The sequence below is a fragment of the Cyanistes caeruleus genome, chromosome 1, assembly GCF_971803275.1.
Source record: "Cyanistes caeruleus chromosome 1, bCyaCae1.hap1.1, whole genome shotgun sequence".
NCBI classification, from domain to species: Eukaryota; Metazoa; Chordata; class Aves; order Passeriformes; family Paridae; genus Cyanistes; species Cyanistes caeruleus.
The window spans coordinates 110432939-110451318 of record NC_141701.1 but is presented as its reverse complement, the minus strand read 5'-3'; the positions used below and the strand labels follow the sequence as shown (position 1 = coordinate 110451318).

The 18380-nt window shown below is 43.2% G+C and overlaps 1 protein-coding gene across 2 annotated transcripts; it reads left to right on the top strand.

Annotated features, from left to right (window-relative positions):
- The first annotated feature begins 7256 nt into the window (after positions 1–7256).
- On the top strand, positions 7257–17896 carry GGCT (gamma-glutamylcyclotransferase). 2 transcript variants are annotated; one of them, XM_086850085.1, is made up of 4 exons: positions 7257–7865; positions 11108–11253; positions 14305–14440; positions 16401–17896. In XM_086850085.1, exons 1-4 carry the CDS (start codon positions 7257–7259, stop codon positions 16548–16550), a joined length of 1041 nt encoding a protein of 346 aa, XP_086706211.1. In that variant the 3' UTR covers positions 16551–17896. The 2 variants fall into 2 exon arrangements, with proteins under 2 accessions (XP_086706211.1, XP_086706215.1); XM_086850089.1 differs by lacking the exon at positions 14305–14440 and having other exon boundaries at positions 7655–7865; positions 16401–17808.
- Positions 17897–18380: the final 484 nt, after the last annotated feature.

Here is an 18380-nt window from a genome sequence, read left to right as displayed (position 1 = left end):
TGCACACACTGGTGTGGACACACAATGTGACAGCATGAGCTGCACTTCTTTAGGAAAACAGGCTACAAGGCCTGGGACTGCACAAAGCAAAATCCATCTCCTCCATTGCTGTTGTTCTGCGAAGAAATTATAACAACAAAGATAAGGCAATAATACAGCAACTGCCATTGAGCAGAAGCTGCCAGGGCTGGCTTTCCTATGTGCCAGGGTCATCCTCTCAAGCACCATAACTGCACTCAGATGGGGATGTCCATCTGTCTGGCACTGCTCCAGCACAGGCAGCAACTGGAGAAAAAGTGACTTTATGTGAATACTGCTAACCATTTTAATTAAGAGTGGGATCTGCAGGTACAGCCTGAGGATAGCTTTTTTAATATGAAAGGCCCTCAAGATAACAGAAATGGTACATGATGTATCTCGGATGTATCCCAGAAGGTTCTTCTGGTGAAGAAAACAACAAAGTGCCAGCACCCTTCCCACCAGCAAGTTTTTTCTCCTGTTCTACTCCAGAGGTTGCATCCCTAGTGCAAGGGCAGAGGTGGAAGAAAGAGCAAAATTAGGGGAGAGAGGCAGTAGGCAAAGTGCTCCATCACTGGGAACAAGTGCTAAGAATACAGTCATTAAAAGGCAACAGTGTAGAAGTGCAAGAAGAGAAGAGAAACAGCTTTGAGAGACAAAGGATTTACTCATTCTTGCTTCTCCTTGAGATGTGCCCATAGATGGCAGAGGAGCATTAATATTCTTGCTCCAATATCTCCAGAGATATAGAGCTTGCTGCTGTCTTCCCCACTTGATTTTGCATCGTATCATCATCATCAAATCATAGAATGATTTGATGGGTTTGGGTTGGACCTAAAAGATCCTCTAGCTCCAATCCTCTGCCATGAGCAGGGACACCTTTCTCTATACCAGGTTCCTCCAAGCTGTCTCTTTATGGACTTCGTGGTTAGGTCCTTTTTCTCTTTGAACTGAAGATTGACGAGAGGGAGGCAGTTTTCTCTTATTTGGTCTTGGTTGTTTATTCTTTTCTTATCAGCATTACAAGGTACAAGGAGTTATGTGCACTATGATAGAAAGGTGTAAAATGGCTAACAAATATCCTTTTCAAGGTCTTTTATATGTCCATTTACCCAATTAACAGATGCCAACTAAATTATTTTTCTTACTGACCTAATGACCCAACACCTGTGTCCTGCACTGCTACATTCTTTATCCAATCACTTACTACTGCCCAAAAACCTCTAGGAGAAGAACATGAAGAAGAAAGAAGAAGGGACAAGAGACAACACCCTAAATCCTCCATCTTGTCTTTTGCTCTCTCAACTACTTTTTCACCCAGTGATTTAAGAAACTTTCTAATCTACACACTTACATTTTCAGCTTTTTCTCATTTGTTCTCATGTATCACCATGAAAACATGCTCGTGAATTTCATGTTATATGAAATTCAGTGGTTTTTTGGATCCTAGAACTAAGTATTAGAAACAAGGGCACACACTCTGTATCTCAGACTCCAAAACCATCCCCCTGGCACTGAACAGTCCCAGGGATGGGGCATCCACCGCTTCTCTAAGCAACGTATTGCAGTGTCTCATGACCCAAACAGTAAAGAATTTCTTACTAATTTCCAATCTAAACCTGACTCTAACCCAAATCTCCCTTGTCTTGTCACTTGGCATAAAGTTTGTCTCCATTGTTCTTGTCAACTCTCTTCAGGTACTGGAAGAATAAGGTCACCCCAGACTATTCTCATCTCCAGGCTGAACAATCCCAATTCTTTTAGCATTTTCTCATACAAGAGGTGCTCTGTTCCTCTAATCATCTTAGTGGTCCTTCTCTGACTTGCTCCAACAAGTGAGGAAGGGAGGAAAACGCTGCCAACCCCCTAACCCCAGTCAAGTTCTGTGCAGCTGAGCTGGACCAGGTCTTGTTACCAGTTCAATGATCTGCTTACACAGAGGAGCAGAGCAATGGCAAGCCACAGCTCAAACTGCTGTTGTCCCACCAATGCTATGCTCAGGGTCAACCTCTTTTTCTGACACGCAAGGATTTTTCTGGTTTAGCTTATGTCATGCTAAAATGAGTTTAAAACAAATGAAAAAACAGTGCTGCCTTTATTCCACAACAAAAGCATCCACACAGGCCACCAGCCCAATGGAAGGACTGAATTGGATTTACCAGTAATTGTTACATTTCTGCCCAGAATCACTCGGTGGGGATCTGTACTGTGTTTTGTGAGGTCTGTGCAGAACTAGGAAGAACAGTACAACCAGGGCCTGTTTTGACATTCATGTCACATGCTCCTGCAACTGTTCTCGCACTGCTCTCACAAACAGGGAAATACTACTGCCTTTCTCCATCCCAACATCTCATAGTTGCCCTCAGAGTTCAAGAAGTTCAGTGATGTTGTTTCTGGGAAAGGATGTGGCTATGAAACATATTCCTGCATTGTAGCTGGAGCCATGTGATGTCTTCTGCAGGCTGAAGGTTTGCAGCACAGAAGCGTTTACAGACATGGCAGTACAAAAAGAGAAGTATCAGTTTTGTGTGAAATACACTGCAAGGTTCAACTGTAAAGCCATAGGGTTAATACAGGACTAGAAAACACCATGTGGAACAGACTTTATTTGATATTTTTTCTGCGCTGGAAGAGAATAAAAGGAGAAATAAACAAGAGTGCCCTCAACCTACAGAAGGTAAAAGGATGGGAATAAAGCAAATGAACATCAACCTGTAAATAATACTAAGTATTAAAGATAATTTAAAAAACCAAAATTAGAAGCACATTGTAAAAATAACACAAAATAGCAAAGCTGCCAAAAGACAGCAGGATATAGCCTTTTCATCTGCTGGTCTGCATTTGATAGTCATAACTTTCATGGGAAAAAAAGGCTCAAGTACTTGACAGACTTGAGAGAAAACCTGTTTGGTATTTGGTGAGACACAAGTCCCTGCCAGAGGCAGATGGCAATGTGAACTGATACTCTGGAAGGAGCAATCACTTCTGTGGTGGGAGAAGATAATGCACCCTGAGACAACAGGACACAGAAACATCACACTGACAAATCCTCTTGACACAGCAGACTAAGAGATTTCATCAACAAGGCACTGAGAATATCTCCTGTAACCATTTGTGTTGTATCAGTAGAGAACTGCTATCATTCAGAAGAGCTTTACAACGAGGGAAGTTAAACACTAGGTCCAAGGAAAAAAAAGATGGATTTGGAATATACTTCCACAAAAGATGATCAGGGTCAACCTCTTTTTCTGACACACAGGGGTTTTTCTTGTTCCCAGTATTAAGTTGTTATCACTGTGCATGCACACACAAGATAAAATCACTGGGTACCAGGTACAGTCTCTGCAGTTCAGCACAGCATTTTTCCTTTGAAATAACATGAATTCGGCAAGATTTATTAACCAGTTGCTGAAGTCACACATACAAGTACCTGTAGACCTCAGGTGGCACCAACCACACAGTGACATCTCAGAACCGCACAGAGTGTGCAGCAACCAGGGAGAGCTCAGGGCTGTTCCAGGATGGGCCCAAAACACACACTGGCATGGAGCAGAACCAAAAAAGGCAGGTGGATACATGCACAGACCCAGCCATTTTAATAGTTCCTCTCCTAAATGACTGCACTATTTGTGGAAACATGTAAGAACAGAATTGCAAAATGAAGGATGGATATTTCTCCTGGTTGTCGGTGGGGCCAAGCCACAAAATGCTTGGGTTAGTGGCTATTCTGTCAAGCAGGGCAGGGAAAGAGGCTGAATTTCTGCAGGACAGCATGGTCCCTGTATTGTAGGGAAGGAACAAGCACAGCAACATCATGACACCTTGTAAAATCATTTGCATTCATTTGCATAAACATGAAATCTCTGCAGACCCCCAGACCTTGCACACTGTATTAAGAAGCTACCACCAGCTGTAACCATCTTGTAGCAAAAAAAAGGTATAATTTCAATGAAATACTAATTGCAGAGCACATCCTACTAGGGCTCCTCAGGGAGGAGTGAAAAGCTGTGGGGAGGACTGCACACGCAGTTCATTTGCATCAGTTGTCCTTATTATTCCTCCAGGTTCTCCTTTCTTTCTTCAATATCAATTATGGCTCATGCTGTGACAGCCATGGGGTGTAAAGGGAGTGATGGGGAGGCATGTTGAGTGACTGGAAGACATTACAGAAGGTTTAACTTACCCCACTGCATCTCATTTTTTCCCCTAATTCCTTATTTTTCCTTATTTTTCCTTATTTTTCCCTAATTTCCTTTTTCTCCCCGTAAAAACCTACATAGGATATGCTCAGGAATATATTGCATCTAGGCAAAAAAACCTGATGGAAACAAATTCATGCTTTCTTTGCATAAATAACCCTGTTGATCTCCTCCACAGACAATGCACAAATAGCTGTGGATATCCAGAGCTTTCGCCCATGTTTGGGAAGGTCCCGAACAGGAGGCATACTCCTGACTGCTTACTCTGCGCAGGTTTTGTAGCAACATGCAAGGGGAAACAATGCTTCCAAACTGTTTGGGGCTTCAAACAGGTTAACACAGGTCTCATGTCAGCTGCTCTGGAGATCACCTAGAACTGACTGAACTAAAAAAAGCAACAACCAGGATATCATTTTATACACTCCTCTCTCAGAGAGTTAATTTTCACCTGAAAGGTCAAGAAACAGCAGAAGTGTGAAATCTGGTAGCACCACCAAAGCCTGGCAGGTTTCTATGCAAATTCCTACAGGAAAAGTCCTACTCCCTGGTTTTGCTGCTGTAAACTTCTTTTCCAAGCAAGGTCTGCCCACAGTGCCCAAGTATTTCCCTATGCACATACAGCCATTTGGTCATGATTTGGACATACATCAGCAGAAAGACCTGCAAAGTTTTCACTCCAGAGCAAATTCACTTCCCTCCCGTGCTGCATTGCCATCAGACTGGCCAGCTGGGAAGAAATGGATTTCAGAAGTGAAAACTGATTGAGTGAATTTCAGAAAAATAATCACCATAGATCTAAGGTTTACCTGTAGTTCAAACAGCACCTGAGTTAGCATCACGTTACGTCTAGACACCGTGCATACCAAAACCACGCTCCTGGAAGTATTGGCTCATGTTTCTTGATAAGAGAATAGGCTTGGTATTCAGTACAGATGGAAACCTCAAAAGATTTGAATTTGAAAAGGAGGCCTTTTTGAAGAATGAAATACTTGGAATTTCAAGTGGCAGTGTTTTAAAATGATTCTCTTTCTCTAAGTTTGATTGTAATTTTTCTAGCTGCCTTTGCTAACAGGTGTTTTCCAGTGTACAAACCCAGACATGACATCAGGGGCTCTATCTCCTCATTTGTCAATCATCTGACTTAGCTCATAACATTCTTGATTTGAACAGCATGGAAAAGAACAAAAATTTTAGGAGAAAAGTTTCACCTTTTTCAAAATACACATGCTTTTTGAATGAAAAATCATCACAATTGTTGTTGAAACTCTGAGTGTTGATTAAAAAAAAAGCTTTTTTTGAGCAAAATGTCAAAAATTTCCATAACTGAAAAAGTGTTACGAAAGGCTGGTTGGCTTTCTTTAAGAAAGTAATTTTGATATTAAAGAGTAACAATTGTTACATGTTTCAGTGCAATTCCTATCTAAGTTTTTTTCTGTTTAGAAAGAAATATCTACCTCAGCTTACAATGGACAGCTCATATAAAGCTCAAATATGCAGTGCAGCAAGCACCTAGGCTGGAAAACCTGTTCACCAGCAGGCTTAGTCCCTTGGGCTTTACAGGCCCATCTGGAAGCTTCCCTCATGGGATCTCTACTGTCTCACAGCCATCCTCTTGACTCTTTCCTTGAGATCAGCAGAAACTTAGATATCTTTGAACCCTCTTGTTTTCTGGTTGAAACTAGGCAACAGTCCAGAAGCTGATGGAAGATGAGAGAGAGACACTTCTCATGGAGTTGGCATGTCCTTAGGGAAAAGGGACTAAAAGCATATAGCAGAAGATTTTCAAAAGACAGGCCCACCTACTGGTTGTTGTAAGGCGTGAGAGTGAGGGAGTTTTGCTGTATATTCCTATGACCTGTGTAATCCCTTTCACTTTACAATACTTGGTTCCTACATAAGAAAAATAATCCCTTATAAAAGAAAGCTACTGGTCAGGAAGGATCAGAATCACTTTTATCACTTTATGTGCTTCATGATGAATCTGTCTTTCCCAATCCCTGTGTTCGGAAAACTAAAGCAGGGACTCAAATGGAGTACTGAACACATCATTGAAGGAAGGAGCTGATTTCCTTTCTATGTTGCAGGATGTGCCCAGAGAGGCTGGGCACTGTGCTGCCAGGGATCCTGTGCTAAATCCTGCAGCAGCTGCCTCTGCTCAGGAAGCCAACTTGCACTTTAACTGCATTAATGAGTGGTATCTCACCATTAACGATTATGGCTTTTTTAATTACAGCCATAACACATAACATGTGTTATATTTATGTATATATTCAATAAGGGCTCCTCCTGTCCCATCCCAGCATTGCTTATGTCAGGGAAGGAGAGGAAGTGCCTCTGTGCATGGGTGTGCAGCTCTGCCTGCCCACACACCAGCATCTTCTCGCCTTTTACCTTTGCACATTCCCATCTTACTCTGCTCTGAGCACTCCCAGCTGTGAAAAGCTGCACTGCTTTGCTTCTCATGGGAATGTACTTACAAATCGTCACTGTTTATCTCAGAGGTGGCCAGGATGCTCTTTTCGGTACTAGGGACTGCAGGCCCTGCTCGCTGACAGCCTACTCCTCCCCACAGAGGATGGAAGCAGCTGAGATGTTGGAACAGGCAGGTTTTCCAGGCATCACTGTGTGCTGTGCTGCCTGTTAGGGCTTTCTCTGAGCTGCTCCTTGAGAGCTGAGGTGGAGGGAAAAATAATCTTACCTAGGGATTATAATGAAGCATGTAGCAATTGCTACTCTTTTGCATCAAAATGACATTCTTATAAAAGAAAGCCAAGTAACTTTTCATAACGCTTTTAAAATTATTGGAACTTTCGATATTCTACACACAAAAAAAACCCCAAACCAAACCAAACCAAAACCCCACAAAACCCCCCAAAGCAAAACCAAAACAAAACAAAAAAACCCAACAAAACACCACAAACCAAAAAGCCCTTTTTTCTCAACACTCAAGAGTTTTAACAATTGTGATGATTTTTCAAAAAGCATGTAGATTTTGAGGTGCAAGGTGAAAGTTTTCTCCTAAAACTTGGGTTCTTTTCCATGCTGTTCAAACCGAGACTTCAGTGTTATGAGTTAAGCCAGCTGAACGAGGAGACTGAGCGCCCGAGCTCACGGCTGGGTTTGTGCCCCGCAGCCCTGACAGCCGCGGGGGTTCGTGCCCAGCGCCGTTCCCCGCTCCCGCCTGGACGGATGGATGGATGGATGGATGGATCGATGGACGGATGGATGGATGGATGGATGGAGGGAGGGGCGGAGCGCTCCTCCCGCGTCACTGCTCCACTGCCGGGAGCCCGCCTGCCGCCTTCCACTGGCGCTGCTGCTGCTGCTCCGCCTCACGGCCCCGCTCCGCCTCACGGCCCCGCTCCGCCTCACGGCCCCGCTCCGCCTCACGGCCCCGCTCCGCCTCACGGCCCCGCTCCGCCTCACGGCCCCGCTCCGCGGCGGCGGAAGCAGCGTGGAAGGCGGAGCGGGAGGGCGGTGTTAAAGCGGCGGCGGGTTCACGCCGTACCGGGCCGCGCCGGGCCGATGGAGCCGGGCGACGAGGGCGGCTGCTGGTTCCTGTACTACGCGTACGGCAGCAACCTGCTGCGGGAGCGGCTGCTGCTGCGCAACCCCTCGGCCGCGCTCTGCGCCCTGGCGCGCCTGCAGGTGCGTGAGGGGGCGGCTGGCGGGGCCGCGGGGGGGCCGAGGGAGCCCGACACGCCTGCGGGGGAGCCCGACACGCCTGCGGGGAGCCCGACACGCCTGCGGGGAGCCCGACACGCCTGCGGGGAGCCCGAGTGTCGCCGAGGAGCCGCATGGCCCCACGGCTGCCTGCGGGCCGGTGCTGCAGCCCGTCCGTCCCTCGCACGGCGGAGGCCCCAGCATGGATCAGGCGGGGGGTCCTCGTCAGGACGATGGTGCCAGGTTCTGTACCGTGTTGCCTAGGGACAGGACAAGGAGCCATGGACGTAAACTAAAACGGAGGAAGTTTCAGCTCAGCATGAGGAGTAACTATTTTACGTTGAGGGAGGCAGAGCACTGAACAGGCTGCCTAGGGAGGTTGTGGAATATCCCTCTCCAGAGACATTCCAAACCCACCTGGACGCGTTCCTGTGTCATCTGCTTGAGGTGACCCTGTCTTGGCAGGAGGGATTGGACAGGTGATCTCGGGAGGTCCCTTCCAACCCTGGCTATCCTGTGCTTTTTGAGCCAGGGCCAGGGCTGCCCTGGCAGAAGGAATGTTTGTGGTAGTCCCACTGCTGTGGGGTTATCTGACAGGGCTTAACCTTCCAGGCTGCCAGCCATGACCCATGGCCCAGTGTGTAAAGCACTACGGACTTTGAAATGTAACGTAGCAGGAAGAAATGCTTTTCAGTAAGGGCGGTGAGGCACTGGAACAGGTTGCCCAAAGAAGCTGTGGACGCCCCATCCCTGGTAATGTTCAAGACCAGCTTGGATGGGGCTTAGAGCAAACCAGTCTAGTGGGAGGTGTCCCGGGTCCAGGCGAGGAGCTCTCCCTGCACTGTGTGATCGGTAGATGGGAGCTTTCACTCAGCTCTGCACATCTGCAGCTGACACCTTCATACACCCTACAGGGCAATTCTCTCCCTGCCAGGGTTATTAAATATTGTTGTATCAGCTTGGCTTTGGTGTAGGCTTGGAAACATGAGCTTGTGGTCGTTAAAGCTGTTGATGTACAGATCTGTGCAACTGGAAGGATGCTTGGAGGAGCAGAGCATCAATTGATACCACTTAATGACTTGAAGGTTCTTTTGGGGTAACTGGCAGGAAATGATCTGTTAGAGTGTATGAAGAAATTACAAAAACTTGTCATTAATGAACTCACCATAGTCAGATACTTGGTGTCTCTTAGGACTGCCAACCTGACAGCTGAGACCTGCTTCTGTGAAGTGTGAGGAACTTACAGCTACCCCTCCACTGAACATGCTGAGAGCCCAGAACCTTGCAGGATCAGACCTTGAAGGCAGGGAGAAAGGCTCTAGTAGTGTGTGCTTATGTTTGAATAAAAGCAATCTTCTTCAGCTCTCCCGGCTCTCAGGTCCATTTCCAGGTTAGCCAGTAAGCACATCTTGATCCACTGCAGGTTGGCTGCCTTCTCTAGCTGGCCTTTGACCGATTGCTGTGTTCCCTGCTGACACCGGGTGGCTTCACCCCCTTGCTTCCAGCTGGAAAATCACTGATGCTGGGGAGTGAGGGACTGCAGGAAGGTTGGAGCTGATTCCTATTAATTGCTCTGTGATAGTGCCACTTGGGCTTAAAAAAAGGAGAAACAGCCTGTTACCAGAGTGTTTTGGATCCTAAACTAAAGTAAAAACTTTAGTTAAACTTTTGCTAAACTTCCCTCTAATTTTATTTTTTAAAGCTCTGTTAGTCTTCAGCCAAAAGTTGTTAATAAATGGGATGTTAATAACAAGCACAGACAGGGTGTTACACTGGTACTTAGAAGGACCAAAGACCAATCTCTTGACCCAAAAAAGTATCTACTGTGTTTTTTCCCATCTTTACAGCAGTGCTTGATGCAGTTGCACACATGGTGTAACTTAGTTTCCTGCTTCCAGAACCAGAGTGAACTGCTGTTTCTCTGCGATCTCCACTGCTGGTTTTTGGGTGGTGCCCGATGATTTTGTACAGCTCCTTGCAGCTATTCAGTGGAGGTCAGGTCCAAGGAAATATAACTGGAGGAATAAAGTAAAAATTGGTGGGGTTTTTCCCCCCCTTTTTTTTTTTTAAGACTGCGTGAGAGTACTTGATTCTATTAAGGTATTTCTTTGGGACTGCCCTGCAATCACTTGTCCTCATTTGTAACTTCAGTCTGTGACTTGACTGGACTTTTGTGCAAATAACTTGGTGCATCTAAGTAAACCTTTTTTCTAGTGAAATTGGTTAAATAGGGGACATTTTATGGGGCAGGAAGATGACTGGATGGAGTAAAAAGCGTGGCTTTGCCAGGCTGCTCTCACTTATGCACACACACAAAAATTGATTTGTGTTCTGATGTGAGCGCTCTTTTTCTGTGTGTAAGCCTCCAACTGTTTCATTTGTTTTCCAGCTTTTTTCCTATATCTATTAGGATATTACAAGAGAGTGATGTGTCTCAGAAGGAGTATTAGTGTGTACACATGTATGTTTCAAAGCAAAATCATAGCTTCAAGATGATGTTTGTAAGAAATATGCAAATCTGTGGGGCTGCATGGGTTTGAGTTTTATTTTATTGATGTTAAGGAGGTAGTCTTCCTTAAAGCTTGATGGTTTGGACTGGGGGGGAGGAGGGTGTTTCCTCCTGTACTTCTAGGGAAGGATCCACAAATTGGCTAATAAGTAGGAGAGGATACTGAGTGTATTGAATCAGGTGAGAAATTACATTGATAGCATTCAATAACCCATTATTCACTTTTTCATATATACTAATATTTGATGTTGCTTGTAAGAAAAAGTGATACTTGTTTTCTAAAAGAATATTTCTACTTGCAAAAACCTGAATAAGCTCACTGAAGGAGATATATGCCTTGACTTAAAAATACCCAAGAATGTTCCAGATGAGTGATGAGATGGCACAAAAAATTGTAAAAATGAAAAGGATGGTATTTTATAATTGGGTGGTCTTGATAGGACCCAAAGGCTATTGGCATGAAGATAGGACCCAAAGCTCACCATCTTGTAGATTTCTTTACCTTTACTATTTTCCAGGATTCTGCATAGTAGCATTTAAGTCTTACCACAAAATCCTGAAAAAGTTTTGGCACCAGGTAGCACCTGTCTGTTCTTCCTTCTGTGTCTCCAACTGGCTACATGTACTACTGTCCTTTGGCTGCTCCTTTCATGTCAAGAATAGTCAATAACCCTTATTTTAAGTGGAAATTTATTCTCTGCATTGCTTTCATTTGCAGGATTTTAAGCTTGAGTTTGGCCATCATCAAGGCAGGACAAGTTCTGTCTGGCATGGAGGTACAGCTACCATTGCTCAGAGCCCTGGAGACGAAGTGTGGGGAATAGTGTGGAAAATGAACACTTGCAATTTAAGTTCACTGGATAAGTAGGTGACTTCACTTTTGCTGTCTTTTACTACTTTAGAGAGCAATTGAGAATGAGTCGATTTTTGGTAAAGAGCTGTGTGGAAGCTATGGTGTTGGAATCAAGAAGATGCTTTTGATTTTAATATGTGAATTCTATTTCATAGTATGTGTACAGACTTCTGACACTTCTTTCTGATTCTGACATTTTCTGATTAAGAAAGCTTTGTTTTCAAGCTAAAAAAACCCCTACTACTACACAATCTGTGGACCTTGATTTGAAGTTGATAAGTCATGATCTTTTTTTTTTTTAACCTGTCTTCCCAATTTCCTGTCTCTTATAAGATTCTAAAATCTGTATTTGTCCTATGGTGTTTTTCCCATTACTTTAGGGAGAATTTCCTTTGAGACTGACATCAATGTCTGTCTGTATACATCTGTAGACTCGAGTTGTAGCAGAAAAGGAAGGGATAAGAACAAGACTGCAGAAGAGAGATCTTTTAATACAGGCAAAGGGACCTTTTCAGGAAGTGATTTAACATGTCTTCTCCTCTAAGGAAACTTTTATGAGCTTGAGGAACATCCAAGCAGGGAGCTGGGGTGTTACCTTTTCCCCCCTTGAATGGGAGAGCCTGACTACACTTTTACAGTGCATGGTGGAGAATGTTCTACATGTACCTGGTAATTAAGAGATATTCAAGGAACCCTGAGCAAATTGCTCCCAGGCTGAAGTCAAAAAGACCAGGCTGACCAGGCTGGTTGAACAAAGCAAAGAATAGCATGACTATTAGGGTCTAAGGCAGGACTTAGCATGTAATCTCCAAAACTTTGCCTGCTGTCATGTGCTTGTTGCAGCTTTTGAGATGTGCCTGCACAGCATGGTGTTTCTGGTACGCAAGGATTGTTTGTTCAGAGCAAGTTCATCACTGACAATTCCAGTGGAAATCTGGACTAGGGAGCAGGATATAGTAAACCCACTGAAAACACTACCTCAATACTGTTCCCCTGCCTCTGGTACTTTTGCACTTTCATTGTGTAAACAGCACCTTAAAACCCTGATGGTGAAACTTGGTTGCAATGTGCTTTCTGTTGCCTATGGTGAACCTGAAATACAACAGAAACGAGGTTCTGTTAGCACCATTATGGTAATGGCCATTCTGAGCACTCTTGTCCTGGCTGGGAGTGTTAGCCTCAAGCAAGAGGGCATGGGCATCTAGTTGGCATGCTTGTGCTTGAGGACAGCTTCACATGTCCCTGTTTATGATCTCTTGAGTTCCTCTGCTCTTGCTTACAGTAGCACTTAAACATCCTGAGCCCCTTCTGCTGACCTTTACTTAAAACTCCTGATTTACCATGCTTTCCTGAAGCATAAACTTCCTAAGTATGATGATCCTGTCTGACAGCATCTGCTTTTGTGTTTCCTCTCCATGGAGACAGTATTTTGCACTTTGGTTTCCATAAGTGTTTACACATTGTTTACAGTTGACATAGCATAGGATTGCAGATCCCTGGTATTTGTTTGACAGGATAAATTTCAATGCTTGCTAAGGTACTAGAGACTTGAGTACTGTAACACCACCAAAATATGCAGCATGGACATTAGCACTACAGATTACTTTTTTCCAGTTGTTTCATTAATGCCATGGAGGTGAACTGGAAATGGGATGTGTTCTTGGCTTTTATAATCATAGTCAACAGAGCTCTTCTAAGAATCGTTCCTAACCTGCTCAAATGAGCTTGCAGGTGCTCCTGCTCCCTAAAGGTCTTGGGATCCTACAAATGTATCAGCTGCATGCAAGCAGCTTTTTTTTTTTTTAACCCCTCCTAATCTGGGTAAAGTTGTCTGTGCTTTGTTACCCAGAAGCAGAGGAGAGAATGCATAATTGAGGCTGCATGTAATTAGCTGAAATACAAAACAATGCAATATATACAAAACAAATATGAGAGAGGGACCTTTTGCTTGGATGGCAGAACTCTTTGACTTCAAATTAATTTTTTTCTTGTCTCACAGTCACATCTGTGGGGTTTTTTGTCCTCTGTGCTTGACAAATCTGTACGTTACAGATTAAATCATGACTTTGCCTCAGAGTCTAGCAATGGATGTTACTGAACAGTTTTCTTGTTCTCACACAACCACATGACTTATTTTGTAGTCTGTTGGCCTTGAATCTGCAGTTAGCTTCCAGTCTGTACTTGCACTTAACCTAGTTACCTAACATGGCCCACATTATGTACATTTAATAACTTGAAATGGTAGCAAGTCTTTGAAAAAAAAGATGATTTGTCAAATTTATATTGAACAAGCAGGGTTAAAACCATGTTATAACTTGAAGCTAAAGTACATCTAAAGTTAATTGTGCTATGAAGTCCCTTGTATTGCTTAAGCTTCTCATTTACTTCTTACTGTTTCCTTAGATTTTTGTTGGTGGCTAAATGCCAGTGGGTAGAGGACAATAAGTAGCCGAGGTTTTAAGGTTTTGTTTTTTGAAGCATGGTTTTACTAATAAAAAAAAACCCAAAGTGTTTTTTTTGCCCTGTCCTAGCTCATTACTGATGTGCATGCCTTGTGAAAGGTAAAAGGTGTCTTGGATTATTCTTTGGAAAGTGCATTGCACAAGTTGTGCAAGTTTCCCCTTATTAAAATGCAAGACAATGGGCAAGCTAAAACTTTGCAATTGTTTCTTTTTCTGAGTGCCAGTTAAGAAACACGTGTCTGGCGCATTAATTCTGGTAATCTTGCTTGTGTTTCTCTTTCAGACTACCTGTCTTCCACAGTAATTAGTTTAGGTGTATTCTCATTCTGACTTTACAGGTTAGTCAGAAGTCAATATTTCTTACAGAGCTAAAATGATAAAAGTAAATGCTACTGCTTCTCTAGAAATGTATTTTTTGTATGAAACAAGTTTGCACAAAAAACACTGAAATATGTTTTGCTTTATTTGTTTAAGTATGTTAAAGCACAGACTAGTGTCCTGCCTTGAATTCTGTTATAGTAAGTCCACATGTTTAATTGCATGGTTGGTTTGAAAGATGGATTGTTTTATTGACATGAAAGGAATATATGTATTTTACAGGCAAGAGGGAGTTGAGGATGGCATTTATGTCCCAATAGAAGTTAATGTCCACACTCAAGCAGGAAAGGTTCTGACCTGTCGAAGCTACCAGATGAAGGACTATGTCTCTGGTCCCCCTTCTCCACAGTATAAAAAGGTAGGTGTTACATCACTTTGATTTTGGAAGAGTGTACAGAAGTTTATATTGCAGTACTTCTGTGGTATTTAATAAGTACTTTAATTTTAATAAAGTACTTTAATTAGTACTTTAATTAGAGTGGATGGAAGGCATGACTTCTGTAAAGGTATAACACTTCTTGTGCAATGTACTGCTGTAATGCTGCTCACAGGAGATCTTACAGCTAGCTCTTACAGGCCTATTCAATCAGTTTGGGGTTTTTGGTTTAGTCATACATTAAAGGAAGCTCCTGTTTAACTAGTGAATTAGTTATGATTGGCACAAGGATTTCTAGAGTGTGTTGCCCAAATATATGCAGCAATTCTGTTTAAAAAATTAATGTACTCCACTGAAAGGACAGAGGGAAGCTTCTGTGGGGAAAATACAACACCTGGCTCGTAGTTTCCAGGACATGGATTATCCTTACTATCTTGGGAAGTACTTGCTATCACTTAATAGAGGAGTGCACCTGTATCCTTTTACCAGACACATCACCTGCACATCACAAGACTCCAGCAGCATTGTAGAGCACTGCAGGGTTCCTTCTTGATGGCTGGTGAGGCAGAAGTGTTTCAACACTGCTCTGCAATGCTGACTCTGTAGAGTCATCATCCACTCACACGACAGGCCTGACCTGCTTAGCCTGTGCGATCTGTGCAGGCCCAGGCTGGGGTGGTTTGGCTGTGTGTCTTGAGTGGTGCAGCTTTAGTGCATCTACACAGACATCACTGCAGGCAGGCTTTTCCTACCTGAAGTAAAGAAACCTGGAGTGAGTCTGTTAAATCCCAGGTGTGCCTCCTTCTCCAAACTGAGGAACTTACTCCTGTGAATTGACTTCCAGGAAGACAGCTAAGGCCAGCTGCTGTGGGACTGCTGAAGAGAGGGCTTGCTGAGAAAGCAGGCTCTGCTTTTCCACAAACCTCTTCCCTGCCAACCCACCTTGTGGCAAGGCAGATCTTTAGGGCTTTTCGGGGAGTCAGTTCATAGTCTGCTGCTGTGTACTGCAGCTCTCATTGGTATGCTGTAAGTGCAGACTTCTACTACTGGCAACTTTATCATTCCTTCCTGGTCCTGTCAGGAGCAGTTGTTAGTTCTGTTCTTCTCCTCTGCCCCCAGATTTTTTGTTGTTGTTGTTGTTTATTTGGGTTTTTTGTTTGTTTGTTTGTCTAAGTTAACCAGGCAGGAGAGCTAAAAACTTGAAAGATGACTGCATCTGCACACAATGATTGAACTACATCCATCTACTGTTACATACTTTTTGTGGCAAAATTCATTCTTTCTAAACACCTCATCCTTGAAATGCATGCTGTTAAATGCATGAAAGCATATTTGGAATGTTCATTTCTATATGCAGGCTTGCTGGTGTCTCCTTCAAGCTGTGTTTCCTCTCACTCTTGCATCTTTTCTTCTGCATCAATACTTCAGTTTATTTTATATATGGAAGGAAAGCTGCAGTAACAAACTAAGGAATCTGTGTTTGTTCACTGAGTTAAGTGTCTGCTTCTGTTATTCCTGTACCCTATGTATGTACTCATTGTCCTTTGGACAGCTTAGTTTTAAAAATAACTACCCTTTAAATCTTTAGCCAACTTTGGTGTCACACCTGAGTGAGAAGCTGCATACATTATTGAAGTTAGCATCCTGTCTGAAAGAAAGAACAGAATAACTGAATAACAGCTTAATTAGAGAGTCTTGTGCACTTCAGTAACACATCAGAATCTCAGGGGTAGTTAAAAGCCTTTTCAGAGTAATTTTGTTCATGCTGTTCTGGTCTTCAGTGGTCTCCCAGAAGCCTTTGGCTATCCTTAGGTACAAATAGCACTATTGGAGATAATTTCTCTGGGTAGCTTAAATGGTTCTTCCTACTCAAGTGATTGTTTGGAGGAGTCTGTCCTTTCTATTACTGAAAGCTTTATTTTTTTTTTCCTTTTAATTATAGGTTATCTGCATGGGTGCAAAACAGAATGGCTTGCCAACTGATTATCAGGAGAAATTAGAAGCTATTGAAACTAATAACTATGCAGGCCCGGTGCCAATCATGGAAGAGATTGAAGCTGCTATTAAAGCAGAGAAAATAAATTCTGCATAGACTACCTCTGCATTTGCTTGGCCATTCACCTTGATTTAGATACCTCTCCTCACTGTGCTGATCAGCAGTTTCTTTATTTATCATGAAAAGATGAGTTTGCTGTGCATCTACAGTAAACCATTAGACATAAGTTCCAGTCTGAAGACACACTGACATTGGTAACTTCTTTTTGTATGTATAGCTTGAGTACATGCTGAAGTACATGTTGCAAGTACATTGCAGATTTAGAAATTATCTTTCAGTAATTGTCACACAGTGCTGCATGCAGATTTGTGCTTCATGTCCAGTTTACTGACTTTTTTAAAAGAAAAAGGCCATCTTCATGAGTTTTGGCACCTGTTGCCTTTTGAGGAGTAAAGGCTGCAGGATCAGGACATCTGTTTTTAAAAGTTTTATGTATACATGACTACATTTGTTAGATGCAAAGTAAACTCAAAACTCTCAAGGCTAAATCTTTTTCTCTGCTACTTCCCTTAATGCTTTAAAGCCCAACCTATGTGAATGCTATGGTGTTTCTGTTTTATAGTTAACAAAAAAAGAAAAGTAGCATTTTTTTAACTCCTTCCATGTTTTAAAGCTTAAGTCCAAAAGCCTAGGCCTGAAGACAACATTCAGCAAAGCATCTCATTCAAACCATCATAGCTTCCTTCTTTCAATGTCTAGTGGTTGTTATAGGTGAACTGGTTAACTACAACCAAGAGATTCTTAAAGAATTCATTTTAGTTTGATATTTCCAAGGGTTTTATTTTTAATTGCCTTTTTGGCTGGCTTGTTTGCCTACCTAGGCATTGGTCCAGTGAAATCAGAGTCTCCTTTGAACATTAGCACATTTATTCTGTAGTTTTGTTTGTCTGCTGATTAAGAGACTAAATTGAGAGACTTGGCCTCTTGTAATTTTTTGGGGTTTTTTCTTCTCACAGCTTTGACAATCCAATGCAAAACTGGAAGCTTTTATAACATACAGAGTATTTATTTTCATGGTACTTTGCAACCCCTGCAGTTAGTCTGTGGGGGATGAGAAAAGTTGACAACCTGGAAGATGTCAAATCACTGAGATTTGGCTTATCTTCTCTACAGTGTATTTTTTTTTTCTCTTGATGTACAGAGAGTTGTAAGATATAATTGATGTCACTGTGTGACAGCCTAGATAAACAAATGATAAAATAACAGACTGACCATGTCTTCTCTGTATACAATATTTTCTATAAACTTCTGCCAGGTATGTGTAGCTGCTGTGCTGATGTAATATGCCCATTTCCAGAGCTGGGCATGGTGACTGCTGTAAAACATGGTATTTTCTGTATTAGCACTGTCTAGTTTGAGTAAATAAAACTGTGATTCCCAAACCTCTGCCATGCCTGTTCAGTGTGCACCCCTCAAGAATATCACAGAATCACAGATTGTTAAGGTTGGAAGGGACCTCTGGAGATCATCCAGTCCAACACCCTGCCAAGGCCGGCTCACCTCGAGCCGGTGACACAGGGAACACGTCCAGGTGGGTTTGGAATGTCTCTGGAGAGGAAGACTCCACGACTTCCCTGTGCAGGCGGCGTTGCTTATGTAAATGAAAACTGGTGGTGTGGGGACGCAGCTGAAGCCTCCACTAGCTGTCTGCGTTTGTTAATGTAGGGAGCGCAAACCTGCATGAAACATTCCTCTGCATCAGCACCACTTCTTTTGCCTTACCCTTACCTTGCGCCTTTGGGCTCCTCAACCTTTAAATGGGTGAAGAAAACAGCAGCAGTGTCTCGGCAGTGTCCTTGCTGGGGAGCTTGGCTGAGGGAAAGCGTCGCTACCGAGGGACCCCCGGCAGCTGTCGCGGGAGGAGGG